Consider the following 11,606-nt stretch of genomic DNA (forward strand, 5'->3'; position numbering starts at 1 on the left):
CCATTAAGTACATGAACCCCGTAACCTCGCAGGCACTTCCACGCGGCGGCCGTCACGTTTCACTCGATCAGTAATAAATACACTTTACAAAGTCAGAATATAAAAAAAAGACACCAGCTGGTAAGAGTCTAATAAAACATGAAGAATCTTTGTGTGTTAGTATATTAGTAACTGAAAAATCTGACCTCACTAAGGCCTCTAGAAGGGCTTCTAGACTTGAGGTGCAAATTAAGGGTCTGAGTGTTTATTAAAGACTCTTAGCTGCACATCTTTGCCAAAATGTATGCTAAATACAACATAATAATAAAACATCAGTCAGTAATTAGGTAATAGGTACGGAGCATTAAGGTGGAGCTGTATAGTTCAAAATCCGACTTCTTAACATTAAAATATACTCATAGTACCGAATATAAAAGTACTCACTGCACAGAATGGTACATTTGGTAATAATGTGAATGATATTATTGCATTATACTCATTGATATATTAATATATGTATCACTATAATATTACATCTGGTAAAGGTGGAATATATTCCAATTACTTTTCATACTACTGGGTAGCTTAATTTATGTGTCCATGACTATTTTTAAATGAACAAGAAACAGAAAATACAAATATTTAAACACATACTTGAGCAAACAGGCATGTTGTTCAAAAACACAAAACTCTGTCAGGCTTTTCCTTCCTGTTAATATTACTCCAAATGCTGAACGAATGTTCTGTTATATTAAACAGAATATGAATTAATATCAAACAGACCAACGCATCACCCAGCAAAACTTTATTTGCCATCAAAGTGTGCCAAACACCCCAACATGTGACACAACATGAGCTCCCTCGCACACTGAGAGGAGGTTCCACACCGAGTAACCGCATAAAAGACACATTCAGACAAAGAACAGCAGCGGCTGTGTTCAGCCGCGACTCACCCTTCCAGTGTACTAAAAATAAAAAAAAACGTGTCTTACTTGTAAAATTCCACACATTTTCCCCACATTCTGCAGACTCAAATTCGAGGATTTTGATGTTCGGTGTGAACGGTGTCGCCATACACATACGTGGGGGTCAATAGGTCAGTAGTTCTGTAATATGGAGCTGCTTCAACACCCGGGTGGCGCCATACGGACATTCACCTACAACAAAGACAATCTAAGTCAAGGGGAAAATGTCTTTTCGGGCCCCGTGGCGTCACGTGACCCGGAGGTCGTAAATCCACCTCTTCCTATGACTTTAACTTTATTGACCCCTTTGACCTTCTGTCCAGAACCACCGCCATCTCAAAGTCCCGCCCCCTACCAACACGTTGGTCCAAGACAAATCCAGGTAGGACATTTGTCAAATGAAATATAATCAAACAATCAAACAATTCAAGTTTTCAACAATAGATAAATATGTACTCGTATGTCAGTTTTCCAGTCATTAAGATTCAACACTTCTTTCAAGGAAATTTATCTGGAAATGAACATATAAATAAACTTAAAGGTTAAGACTTTTTTTTCTTTTACATAGTTGTATACGGAAAAAAACCCTAAAAAAGATTCTGCTACAATCAGTCTCATTTAAAAGCTTCAAAGGCTCAATGAAATGCGTTAAATGTGGATTTCAGAAATGTCAAAGAGAGTGAATGTAAACACAAAGCGCTGGCTCGAAGCAGCGTCACTCCAACAACGAGCTCTCGTAGCAGATGAATCCTGTTTCCACCGCAGACGGAAGACGAGGACACCAGCTTTCATTTCTGGACCATGGAGCGTATACGAGCGGTCAAATAAAAAGACATAAACGTCAATTTAAAACCTGAACATTCACAATAAATAGACGTAATTAAAACGAGTACATTTAAATAAATCAACCAGTGTAAAGACTACTGAACGCTGCTGGATCCCGCTCATTCAAATGTGATGCTCTTTTAAAAACAGACCGATGATGTGACCTTTAAGCTGTCAATATTCATTGTTGTAACAAACACATTTCTCTCACGAGCAAATAAGCAGAAGCCCGAACTGTTCCGGATTAACAGATTTTCAGATTCAAAGCTGCTCCTTGTTAAGAGGATTTGTGCTGAGCGAAGAATAAAGAATGAAACTTCTGTCTCGTCTTATTCAAAAAGAGCGGTGCCATATTCAGGGAACTTCCTGTTTGCCATCATACCCAGAACCTGATTTTGGAGATCAATATTATAGTTTAAAAAAAACAAACATATTTAGCTTAGCTTAGTTTAGCAGAAACACTATAAGCAAGGGGGAAACTGCAAGCCAATGGAGAAGTGCCTTGAAGTTGCATTCTTACTTATGGCCACAGGGGGGCGACTCCTCCTGTAGTAAAAAAGAAAATTACTTTACTTCTCTCTCACTCTCCTTTGGGAATGTTACGAGGTCCGTGTTTTCAGATTCAGCCACGGCTAGCAGATGGGTTGATGGCAAACAAGTACTTCACAAAATGTATTTTAGGAAATACAAACCACTGGATCCGCTCAGCTTTATCTGTGCCTGGCACAAGCAGGCGTCCTGATTATACCCTACATAGAACCTTTAAATATACTAGTAACTATAAATAAACTCTATCACAGAGGAGATGAACACAACCCACTGAGTAAAAACAAGAATTGAAATGGTAAAACCATTGAAATGAAGAATTGTTGTGGTCAGCAGCATCGCTCCATCACCTTCCTCCCTGACCAATCACCACTCCTCTCTGCCCCTCCGTCCATCTCTCCATCCACCATCTTCAGGCAGAGGATGAGGCCCCGGCGGCTGGACAGAGCGACCAAACACTGTGCGTCTTCAGTCAAAACCTTCTTTTTCAGGTCATCTGAGGAGAAGAAGAAGAGTTTTCTGTCCAGGACCCACAAGCGATGTGCCATTCTGAAACGTAGCGCTGTGTGTCCGAACATGGTACACGTGTCATTATAAGAAATAAAAATGTTCCCCCCAAAACCTTCCTTTGAGAAATGTGTTTCTTACTCGACTGTTTTAGAATTTAAAAAAGTCAGTTAAAGACCCTTGTGGGTGACATTGGCATCATTTTGCAACTGAGAGCTCATAACCCGATTCAGTTTCCTTACCTGCCGTGAGCCTCTTGGCTTGGTTCCAGTACCAACACCTTACACTCTCTCTTGGCTATTTTTCCCAGTGAGATGAGGGCGTGGTCGGGGGTGGGTGGCAGGCGTCTGCCAATCGGAGGTCCTACGGGAGGGTCGGCGGCCCGGCGCACTTTCACGCTGCCGGCCCTGTAGCCATCGGATGATAAGACGGGAATGAGCTGTAAACATCTGCATGATGTCTGTGTCTTGACAGCATTTAAACTAATACAGCTGACCTCAACCCTCCGTACCTGACGTGGTTCGACCTGGACGGCTGCTGGTGGGAGAAGCTCTGAGATCGGCCCTGGCCGTGTCCCTCCATCAGCTCTCTGGCTGCGGGGCCTGACGATGATGATGACGATGGAAAGTTCCTCATCGGTGACCGAGGCTCCACGGGGGGCGTGGACACCGAGGCCGTGAACTGGAGCTTCAGTTTCATATGCTGGCTCAACTACGGTGGCGGGGGATAAGACGGGGGTGTCACTGTGTTTCTTTTTGTCAGTGGAACTGATTACTGTTTGAGTACATCTGAAAGAAACCGGGCGGTACCTCAAAGAGTCCGGACCTGAGGATCTGGAAGGCCACGGTGAAGGAGAGGGTGGAGCCCTTCCTACACTGCCCCAGGTTGTTGACCGGAGACTGGCACACCACTGCCGGGTGGGCCCTGTGATCCTGCTGGCCTGCCCTGTCAGCTGATGAACCGATGGATGGATGGATGGATGGAACAGGTGATGGGGGAGAGAAGAAAGAAAGAAGGTGGAAGTAGATTAGGATGGAAAACTGGATGACTCAGAGAAATCTCTGCTGCTTTTCTCGAGATGTTTCAACATTCATCGGCAGGTTGTTCATGCCACACTAAAGAGGCATAGCCCCGCCCCTTTCGGTGGACCACCAGAGGACCTTATTTCGGATATTTTTGATCCCGTGTAAAAGGAAGATGTAGTTGATTGGTTTCACACATAACTAAACAATACTGCAACATCTCTCTGACAAATCTTTTTTTGACGTGCAAAATTATCTTTAAAATGTAAAATTGAGACCTTTCTTTAGACAGAGGATGGTCTAGCAGAGCCAGCCCTACGTCAAGGTGGTGTAGGCGATCTAAATTTAACAAAAATGATTGGTGTTCGCAAAGTGCACCAGCCACCATCTCTCTTCTCGGACACCAAACAGCTCAGGGGTCTGGATAGTCTCTCTGGCGAGACATGGATCTGTCAGATATATACCCACACAGATATTAAACTGCTTGAACGAAGCAGCTTTCTCTGCCTCACTGGACTTCATCATTGCTGTACACACCCACCCAACACGTCTCCAAGGCTGCTGCAAAACGTTTCCCCGCTGACTGCAGACAGCGGGTCGCTCCCCAGTTATAATGGATCTCACGTGCTTTGGGTTATTACACTATGAGGGAAATATTCTCAACGCTCATCTGCAGTCCAAATTATAAGGATTGTTACGCCCAGACCTTGAGGGTAGTTTTGTGTTCCGTCTGTTTCGGTTGTGTTGCCTGTCAATCACCTTGTCGCTCGTTCCAGACTCCTCCCTCCTCGTGTGCCAAGATTGCAAGCCCCGCCCTAATTGTTTCCACCTGTGTCTCATTCCCTTGTGTATTTAGTCTGTGTCAACTCCCTGTCCTGTGCCAGTTTGTCTTTCCATGTTCCCTTGATGTCTGTGATTGCCTTGTAAACCTTGTTTTTGAAACAAACTAACTGGCGTTGCGTCTGCTTGTGCGTCCTGTTCCCTGATAGAGACGACCTGAGGGAGGAATCGCTCTACTCAAGAGGCTGTTTTTAAGTCAGTCAGATCTGCATGACTAGTGTTGGTTCCTTTTGCAAAGTATGACACATTATATATCATCAGGTGGCTGTGAACCTTGGAGTTCTGCCAAATCTATATCCGGCAGCAACCTTCAGTGCTGGAAAATGACAGTTCCCCAGAATAACGCCAAGAGGAGTGAACTGACTCACTCACTAACATGGCTGACGAGCTAAGATAAGCCTTCAGACATGTTTAATTTACCGACATATCAGTGGGTGACGGCTGCCCCATCACGGATTGGGGTTGAAAATTAATCAGTTTCGGGCTGTGACACAAAATCCCTCAATTCCAAGAAACTCAAGTCGAATCTTTTCTGCACAGAAAAAGAAAAAGGAAAGCCGTCTGGAACCGTGTGAAGTCTGTGACTCACCGTCCGAGTTCCAGATCAGCCGGACGGCCAGGAAGTCCTGCAAGTTGTTGAGCAAGGTGTATTTCACCCAGAAGTGCTCCAGAGGCCGGACCGCGCGGGGGCAGGAAGCAGTCATCACCAGCAGAGGACGGTCCAAGCGGATACTGGGCAACGAGTAACAACTGGAGATGTATCTGCAGGGAGAGCAGACGAGTGTTTCACTGTTCCTCTGCAGACATTTTGTTTTTAAATTACCGTACACTTCATTGCTCACATGACCATTTTCCTACATGCCAAATGTTGAACAGAAGAGGAGCCGTTACCTTGTGAGAGGCAGTGTTGGAGTGTACCACTGTAACACTGCCATCAACTGTACTTCCATACCCTGTAGACACACACACACACACACACACACAGATCTTTAAACACATGAACTAAAACTATTTAAAACAGACACACTGCCGCAGTGGGTGACATGAACACACACCCGCTGCGCTTCACTCTGACTCACACGTTCATCGTGCTGCTGACACAGAAACACACACCGGAGCACAAAATGTGGACTGAAAAAGTGAGATAATCAGCCTTTTTTTGTTGAGGAAATGACAGAGCTTTTATAAAAATAAAACTATACATTAGTCAGGTGTCTGCTTTTTTTTTTTTAAAAAGCTGACAAATGAGAGCAGAGACCAACAAACGGTTAATTTTGGTCTTTTCGTTGGATTCGTCAATAATCTCTTCTCCTAAATCGGGGTTGAATTGGGATTCGTGAAGGACGGGAGCCCTCGTCAGCCGAGGTCGGGGGTTTGGATGCAGACCACCTGGTCCAGGAGAGCAGAAAGTGGTTCCAGTGAAAGCCAGAGACGATGTGTTTTGTTCTCTTGGGCAACAACGCCACGGTTTCTGGGAAGAGATGTTGCTCTGGATTTTTTTTTTACATTTTTTATGCTGAGCCACAAACTGAATTCCATTGATCTTTAATGTATTGGGGCTTTTTTTTTTTAGAGACGAGCGATCCAACTGGATACCACGAGGAAGAAGCGAGGACATTGTTATTTAATTTATTTACTTTTGGGGAATTTGGTTAGAGCGACCTTCAAATTCATTTGAAGCGTTGTGAAGTCCCAAAAGACAATAATACACCACATATCATATATTACCATATTACACAAAACACTGGCTGTGGCAGATTGTTTGAGTTTGGTTTCAAACACACAAAGAAAAACACAAAAGAAAGCCTGTTTTCATTATGAGGCCGACAACGTGTCTTTTCATCTACTCAGTTACTAGATGCAGTAATGAATACTGTGAATATTATTGCATTTAAGCAGGAAAACTCAAAACTCCCTGTAATGAACCCCTTTTTATTACTAATAAACCACTTAAAGCGGTAAAAAGAAGCTTGTGATTCTAGAGGGGAGAAGAAAAATGTTGACTTTTGCCATGAAACATAAATCTACGAGCGCTTGTGTGACGTCCCATGATCAGTGAACTGATCGTGAAGTGAAGGAAGCCTCGTCCGCGTCTCCTCACCTCGCTGGACTCCTGCTCCTCTCTGTCTTGCAGCTGCAGCTGGAACAGGAAGTTCTGCTCCTCCAGGGCGCTGAGCATGCTGGGTAAGCGCGACGACTCGCCGTCCATCCGATAGAACGACGCCACGGTGACCTCAGCCGATTGGTGGCTTCGGGGGGCGGAAGAGGGAAAACAAAGGAAGCGTTTGTTTCGGAGACCAAACACGCTTTTATGATTGACCCACATAACAGCACAGTGACTTCTGTGCGGGGGAGATGATGACTCTCCAGAAAAATGTGTGCGTCGTCATGCTGAGGGTTGTGGTGCGCTGATCCGGCATGACGGGAGAGCGAGCAGCCGCATGACGCCGGTAAAGCCACAACTGAGACCGATGGGAATGTACCTATGATGTAGGTGCAGTATAGCTTGAATTTTATGTTTCGCTCAACCAGCCACCGTCAACAGAGATTGTCTAGCTCAGCGCTTTTTTTTGTCTACCACACAATCTTCAATTAAAGCAACATGATGACTGCACACCAGTCGGAGCCTCGAGTGAAAGCAGACTGCGTTGCCCACCAGCCTCTTGACTTAAAATAGATGAACAGCTAAAGATGCTGGAGGCACAAGTTCAGAGCCATAACAGTGGAGGGAAGTGGTTTGTGCCGCAGCCGAGATTTGGGAAGTTCCTACGGAGGCGTTGAAACTATTCTGGGATGTGTATTTAGCCGTTGCTAAGGGTTACCAGCCCTTCTCAGCTGCCGGAAAACCTGAGCATCAAAACGAGTCGAGTCGAAGACAATGTTACATGAAGCGCGAAGAGGAGTTTGGTTGCGAGGTCAGAGTGTTCAGCATCCAGTGGCAGATCAATGACCTCAGAGCGCTGCTCGCTTGTTGATGCAAACTTGGATATTTAACCTTCAATTTGCACCGACTGTCTGTGGCAATATGGCCACCAAGTGACAAACTCTCTGCTTTCGGACAGGTGTTTTTGTTCAGAGGGTATACAGACAGAGCTTACCAGACATCGTCGACAATGAGAACTGATCCGTCTGGCATCATGGGGAGGTAGGAGGAGTTATAATTAGGAAGGATCTTCACGTCTCTGACACACAGCTCATCCTGAGAGCTGCAGTTCAACACTGAGGAGACAAGATGGGGGATACGTTGAAAGATCTGCATGTGTGTGTATATGTGTGTGCGTGTGTGTGTGTGATATCGGACTACCTTTAAGGACAATTAGGTGTTTCCCAGAAACAGCCATGTGCTGACATTGGACACTAGGAGGAGGAAGAATATTCAGGATGGCGCTGACTGGGGAGAAGACACGGAAGGTTTTTAAAAAAAACGACACATTGTTACAGGTGTTTAGAAACTAGAGAAAAAAATATACTATTTACAAGATTCAGGAGGTCAATTTATAAAAATAAAAAAAAACCTGGACATTCTCAGATGAAGGTGGTAAATCTGAGTAGAAATTCACAAATTCACAGATTAATAAGTCATAAATTTGCCGGGGGAAAAAACAGAAAAAGTTTTTTTTTTAATTGTGCGTTAAAGAACCACACAGTTTCACTTTGCGAGGTTGAATCAACTCGTCACGCCACAGGTGCCGCCGCTCGCCGGGTCTCATGTCTGGGTTTGAGAGAAATGGAGTGCGTGTACCCTGCGCCCTGAAGGTGCTGAGGTCCTGCCTGAAGGTGTGCATCGGACTGCGCAGCTGCAGAAGAGTCAGGTAGCCGTGTTCCCTCACCTCCACCGTCTCCTCGCCGTCCTGCCTCCACACGGTCACTATGATCTGACAGCACAGAGAGGCAGAAGGTTAGCCCACATCTCTGCTGTCTACCTTCATTTGGTCTTCCATGATAAGTTACTCTGACGTGGAAATTGTGCAGCTTTTCTCACTCCCTTGTGTGTTTATGCAGACGTGTCTGACCTTGGCTTTCAGTGTGTTGACCGGCAGCTTGTCCAAAGAGACGGTGAGACTGAAGATGACCTGGTCCTCCAGTACCAGGGCAGACTGCAGGAGGACAAGCAGAGGACAGGATGTTGAGGGATCAAGGACAGAGAGTTGGTTTTGGAATAAATTTGCGTACAAATTGTTGACAAACAAGTCTATCAGGGCTGGGTCGTATTTAGAAGATGTCAATTGCCTATTCCAGTTGTCTACAGTATAAGGGGACGTTTCCAAATGTCTTATTTTGTCCAAAAATCAAAGCAAGGGCTGTTTTTGTTTTGATATTTATCAAGTGGACGATATGGAGAATCTCAAACATCAAGATACTTTGAACAAATCTCTCAATGTGTATGTATGATTTGGGTATAGTCCGTGTGATGTCACCCATTGGTTTGTGAACTGTGGGTTTGAAGCCTCGAAATTGGCTATTTGTCCATTGAGTCTTTTATTATAACCGTCACCATTTTGTCTTTTTGCAAGCAGTGAACATCATGCTGTACTGAAGAAGACTTGAAACTAGAGATTGAGACCATGAACTTATGTTTACAAGGTTTACTGACGGAATAAATCAAGTAGAGAAGTAGAGTCATTTTCTATAGACTTCTATACAACCAGAGGAGTCGGACCCTGATGGACATTAGTAGGAATGCAGGTTTCAAGACCGTATCACTCGGCAGAACCGGAAGTTGACGCCTACTCAAGAGCAACATATCGACAATAGTCGACAACATTAGTTAGAACACTGTGGTGAGTTAATAAAATGACAGCCCTTTAGCAAAAAGACAGCCTTTAAGACCAGGAAAAGACAACATTACTATAAGAAATCCAAAATCGATGACCATATCTCATCTCATATCCCAATATTGATATAATATATATTGCCCAAACTGAAACAATTAATCGTCAATCAACATTGTTACCAATTAACTGTCTGTTATTCAACTAATAGTGCAGCTCTCCCGTAAAGTTATATAATTACTATTTAGCATCTTAGTCAAGCGTGCTTTTTGAAGCATGAATGTATCAAATTAGAATAGGAGAATATTGATATTTCATAATAGTTAGGAGCACGTTAAGTCCCTAACCAAACAGTCGGAGCTAACCTTTGGTGCACAAAGGTTTTAAAAACCCAGATCTACAGACACAGTTTGAGGTTGTGCAGCCAGCCATCTGCAGACCACTACAGCCCCAGTGTTGGTGCCGCCTGAGTCGTCTCCACTGCCTGCAGGTCTCCTCCATGTCTGCAGCCTGACACGCTGGAAGGTGGAGACTGAAACTGGTTTAAAGGCCCCGAGGTCTTGACAGCACTGCCAAGTCTGGACACATCTGGAGCACCAGCACCACGGCACACACTACACAGAGCTGAGGCTGCTCAAATCAATCAGAAGAAAGCAGGTGAGTGGAGAAAGGAAGTGTATGAATATCAGGGGGTTTGGTTCCCCCGCTCACTGCAGGAAGTAAATAAAAACACTTCCTGTAACACTGAAAGTGGGTCAGTCTCATGAGAGGTGAGGGGATGGCATTGAGTTTAAAGGTCATCCAAAATGTCCTCCGACAAATAGACAAGTCGTTGTTCGCCTTTAACACAGCATGTCAATGGTAAACACAGTGAGGAGCACCTCGCCTGACATCTTAACCACTCGGACTTTCCGTCTTACCTTCACCGGTTCCCTCCCAGACTGTCGCCCAGCAGCGACCGAGCTGTTGCGGATGAGACGCGGGCTGCACTGACTGAAAGTCCTCTCCGGTCTTTCCTCCGCAGGCTCCCTCTCTTCGGCCTCCTCTTCCCCGCTGCTGGTGCTCTGGATGTCCGGCTGGTACTCTTCGCCGGGTCTGCGCTCGCGACTCTCGGCGACGCTCGCGCTCGCCAGAGCGGACAGAGAGCCCGCCAGCTCCTTCCAGCTGTCGTCCCTCCTCCCCGCCGTGTCCCGGGAGCGCAGGACCAGCAGGAACTGGACGACCTCCCCGAGGTAGACGTGGTTCCGCCGCGGAAGAGACGCGTAGTCCGCGGGGTCACGCAGACTCGATATCGGAGCGGCGGGGAAATACATGAAGTACTCGCATTGTGATTCCATCACGTTCAGCAACGACACCGTCCACCAGCTGCTGCCGTGTGCACAGAAAGTAACGTGGTCTGTTCATGTGGGGTGAAAAACACCGCGAGCCAGTGTTAAATAAAAGTCTCTAAATAAAACAGTCGAATACTTTTACTAGCGAAAACCACAGGATTAAAGTAATCCCGAGGACATCGATATCCATCTTCGCCGCTGAGCTTCCGTATCAATTCAATACAAACAACAGGACGGTTAATTGAACGCAGATCTTTATCTCCAGACCACACTAATCAATCGCCAGCTGACAGGACACACAGCCGAGCCGCGACTTTAACCAACAAGAACTGAGCAAAGTACAGATGGAGAAGTGCAAAATGTACAACACGACTAAAGCATTCAAAAGTACACCGATTAGATAAAACGACACAGATAAAAAAAAAACAGTCGGAACGGATCTTAAAGTGATATTGTGATATGACCGGATGTTCTTGAGCAAAAGTAGTAATGAAATGCAAAAAAAGAAAACACAACTCCAATGCAAGTTGAAGTCCAGAATTCTAAATATATAATCATAACAAATTAGTATAATCGGCTAAAATTTACTTAAACTATTTTTTTATAATCCTTATCTCGAAGAAATTCAGTGTGTATGTTTTTTTAAATTTGTTTTGCAAAGCGTGTTTTACCATATTTTTGTTGCAAAACAATTTTAACGGGACGTGTTGGGTTATTTGGGACACAAAATGACCCTACATTGTTTTCAACCATAATTAGATATTTTAAAATAGTATTTGAAACAGCTTTTCTTAACTATCAATAATTAATTTGACTTAT

General features: G+C 44.7%; 1 protein-coding gene across 4 annotated transcripts; it reads right to left on the reverse strand.

The window, feature by feature from the left end:
- Positions 1-778: 778 nt before the first annotated feature.
- On the reverse strand, positions 779-10,990 carry trappc14 (trafficking protein particle complex subunit 14). Of its 4 annotated transcripts, none has more exons than XR_011078121.1 (13): positions 10,377-10,990; positions 8,698-8,781; positions 8,427-8,559; positions 7,989-8,075; positions 7,783-7,903; positions 6,786-6,933; positions 5,576-5,637; positions 5,274-5,446; positions 3,632-3,774; positions 3,334-3,533; positions 3,065-3,229; positions 2,666-2,811; positions 779-1,738 (listed from the first exon to the last, which is right to left on the reverse strand). XR_011078121.1 is itself a non-coding variant. In XM_068588404.1 (12 exons), exons 1-12 carry the CDS (start codon positions 10,791-10,793, stop codon positions 2,808-2,810), a joined length of 1,737 nt encoding a protein of 578 aa, XP_068444505.1. In that variant the 5' UTR covers positions 10,794-10,990; the 3' UTR covers positions 779-2,807. The 4 variants fall into 4 exon arrangements, 2 of the variants coding, with proteins under 2 accessions (XP_068444505.1, XP_068444507.1); XR_011078120.1 differs by having other exon boundaries at positions 2,621-2,811; XM_068588404.1 differs by having other exon boundaries at positions 779-2,811.
- Positions 10,991-11,606: the final 616 nt, after the last annotated feature.

Source organism: Clinocottus analis, unplaced genomic scaffold (assembly GCF_023055335.1).
Source record: "Clinocottus analis isolate CAN_PGR_092001 unplaced genomic scaffold, fCliAna1.0.p SCAF_21, whole genome shotgun sequence".
Classification (NCBI taxonomy): Eukaryota; Metazoa; Chordata; class Actinopteri; order Perciformes; family Cottidae; genus Clinocottus; species Clinocottus analis.

What these genes read in the sequence shown, in the direction of transcription:
- trappc14 (XM_068588404.1), bottom strand. Translation starts at nt 10,793, where the DNA reads ATGGAATCACAATGCGAGTACTTCATGTATTTCCCCGCCGCTCCGATA. An exon ending in ACACCTAATTGTCCTTAAAG is followed by an intron (nt 7,904 to 7,988) that starts GTAGTCCGATAT and finishes TTGTCTCCTCAG; the next exon opens with TGTTGAACTGCAGCTCTCAG. An exon ending in GCTGATCTGGAACTCGGACG is followed by an intron (nt 3,775 to 5,273) that starts GTGAGTCACAGA and finishes TCGGTTCATCAG; the next exon opens with CTGACAGGGCAGGCCAGCAG.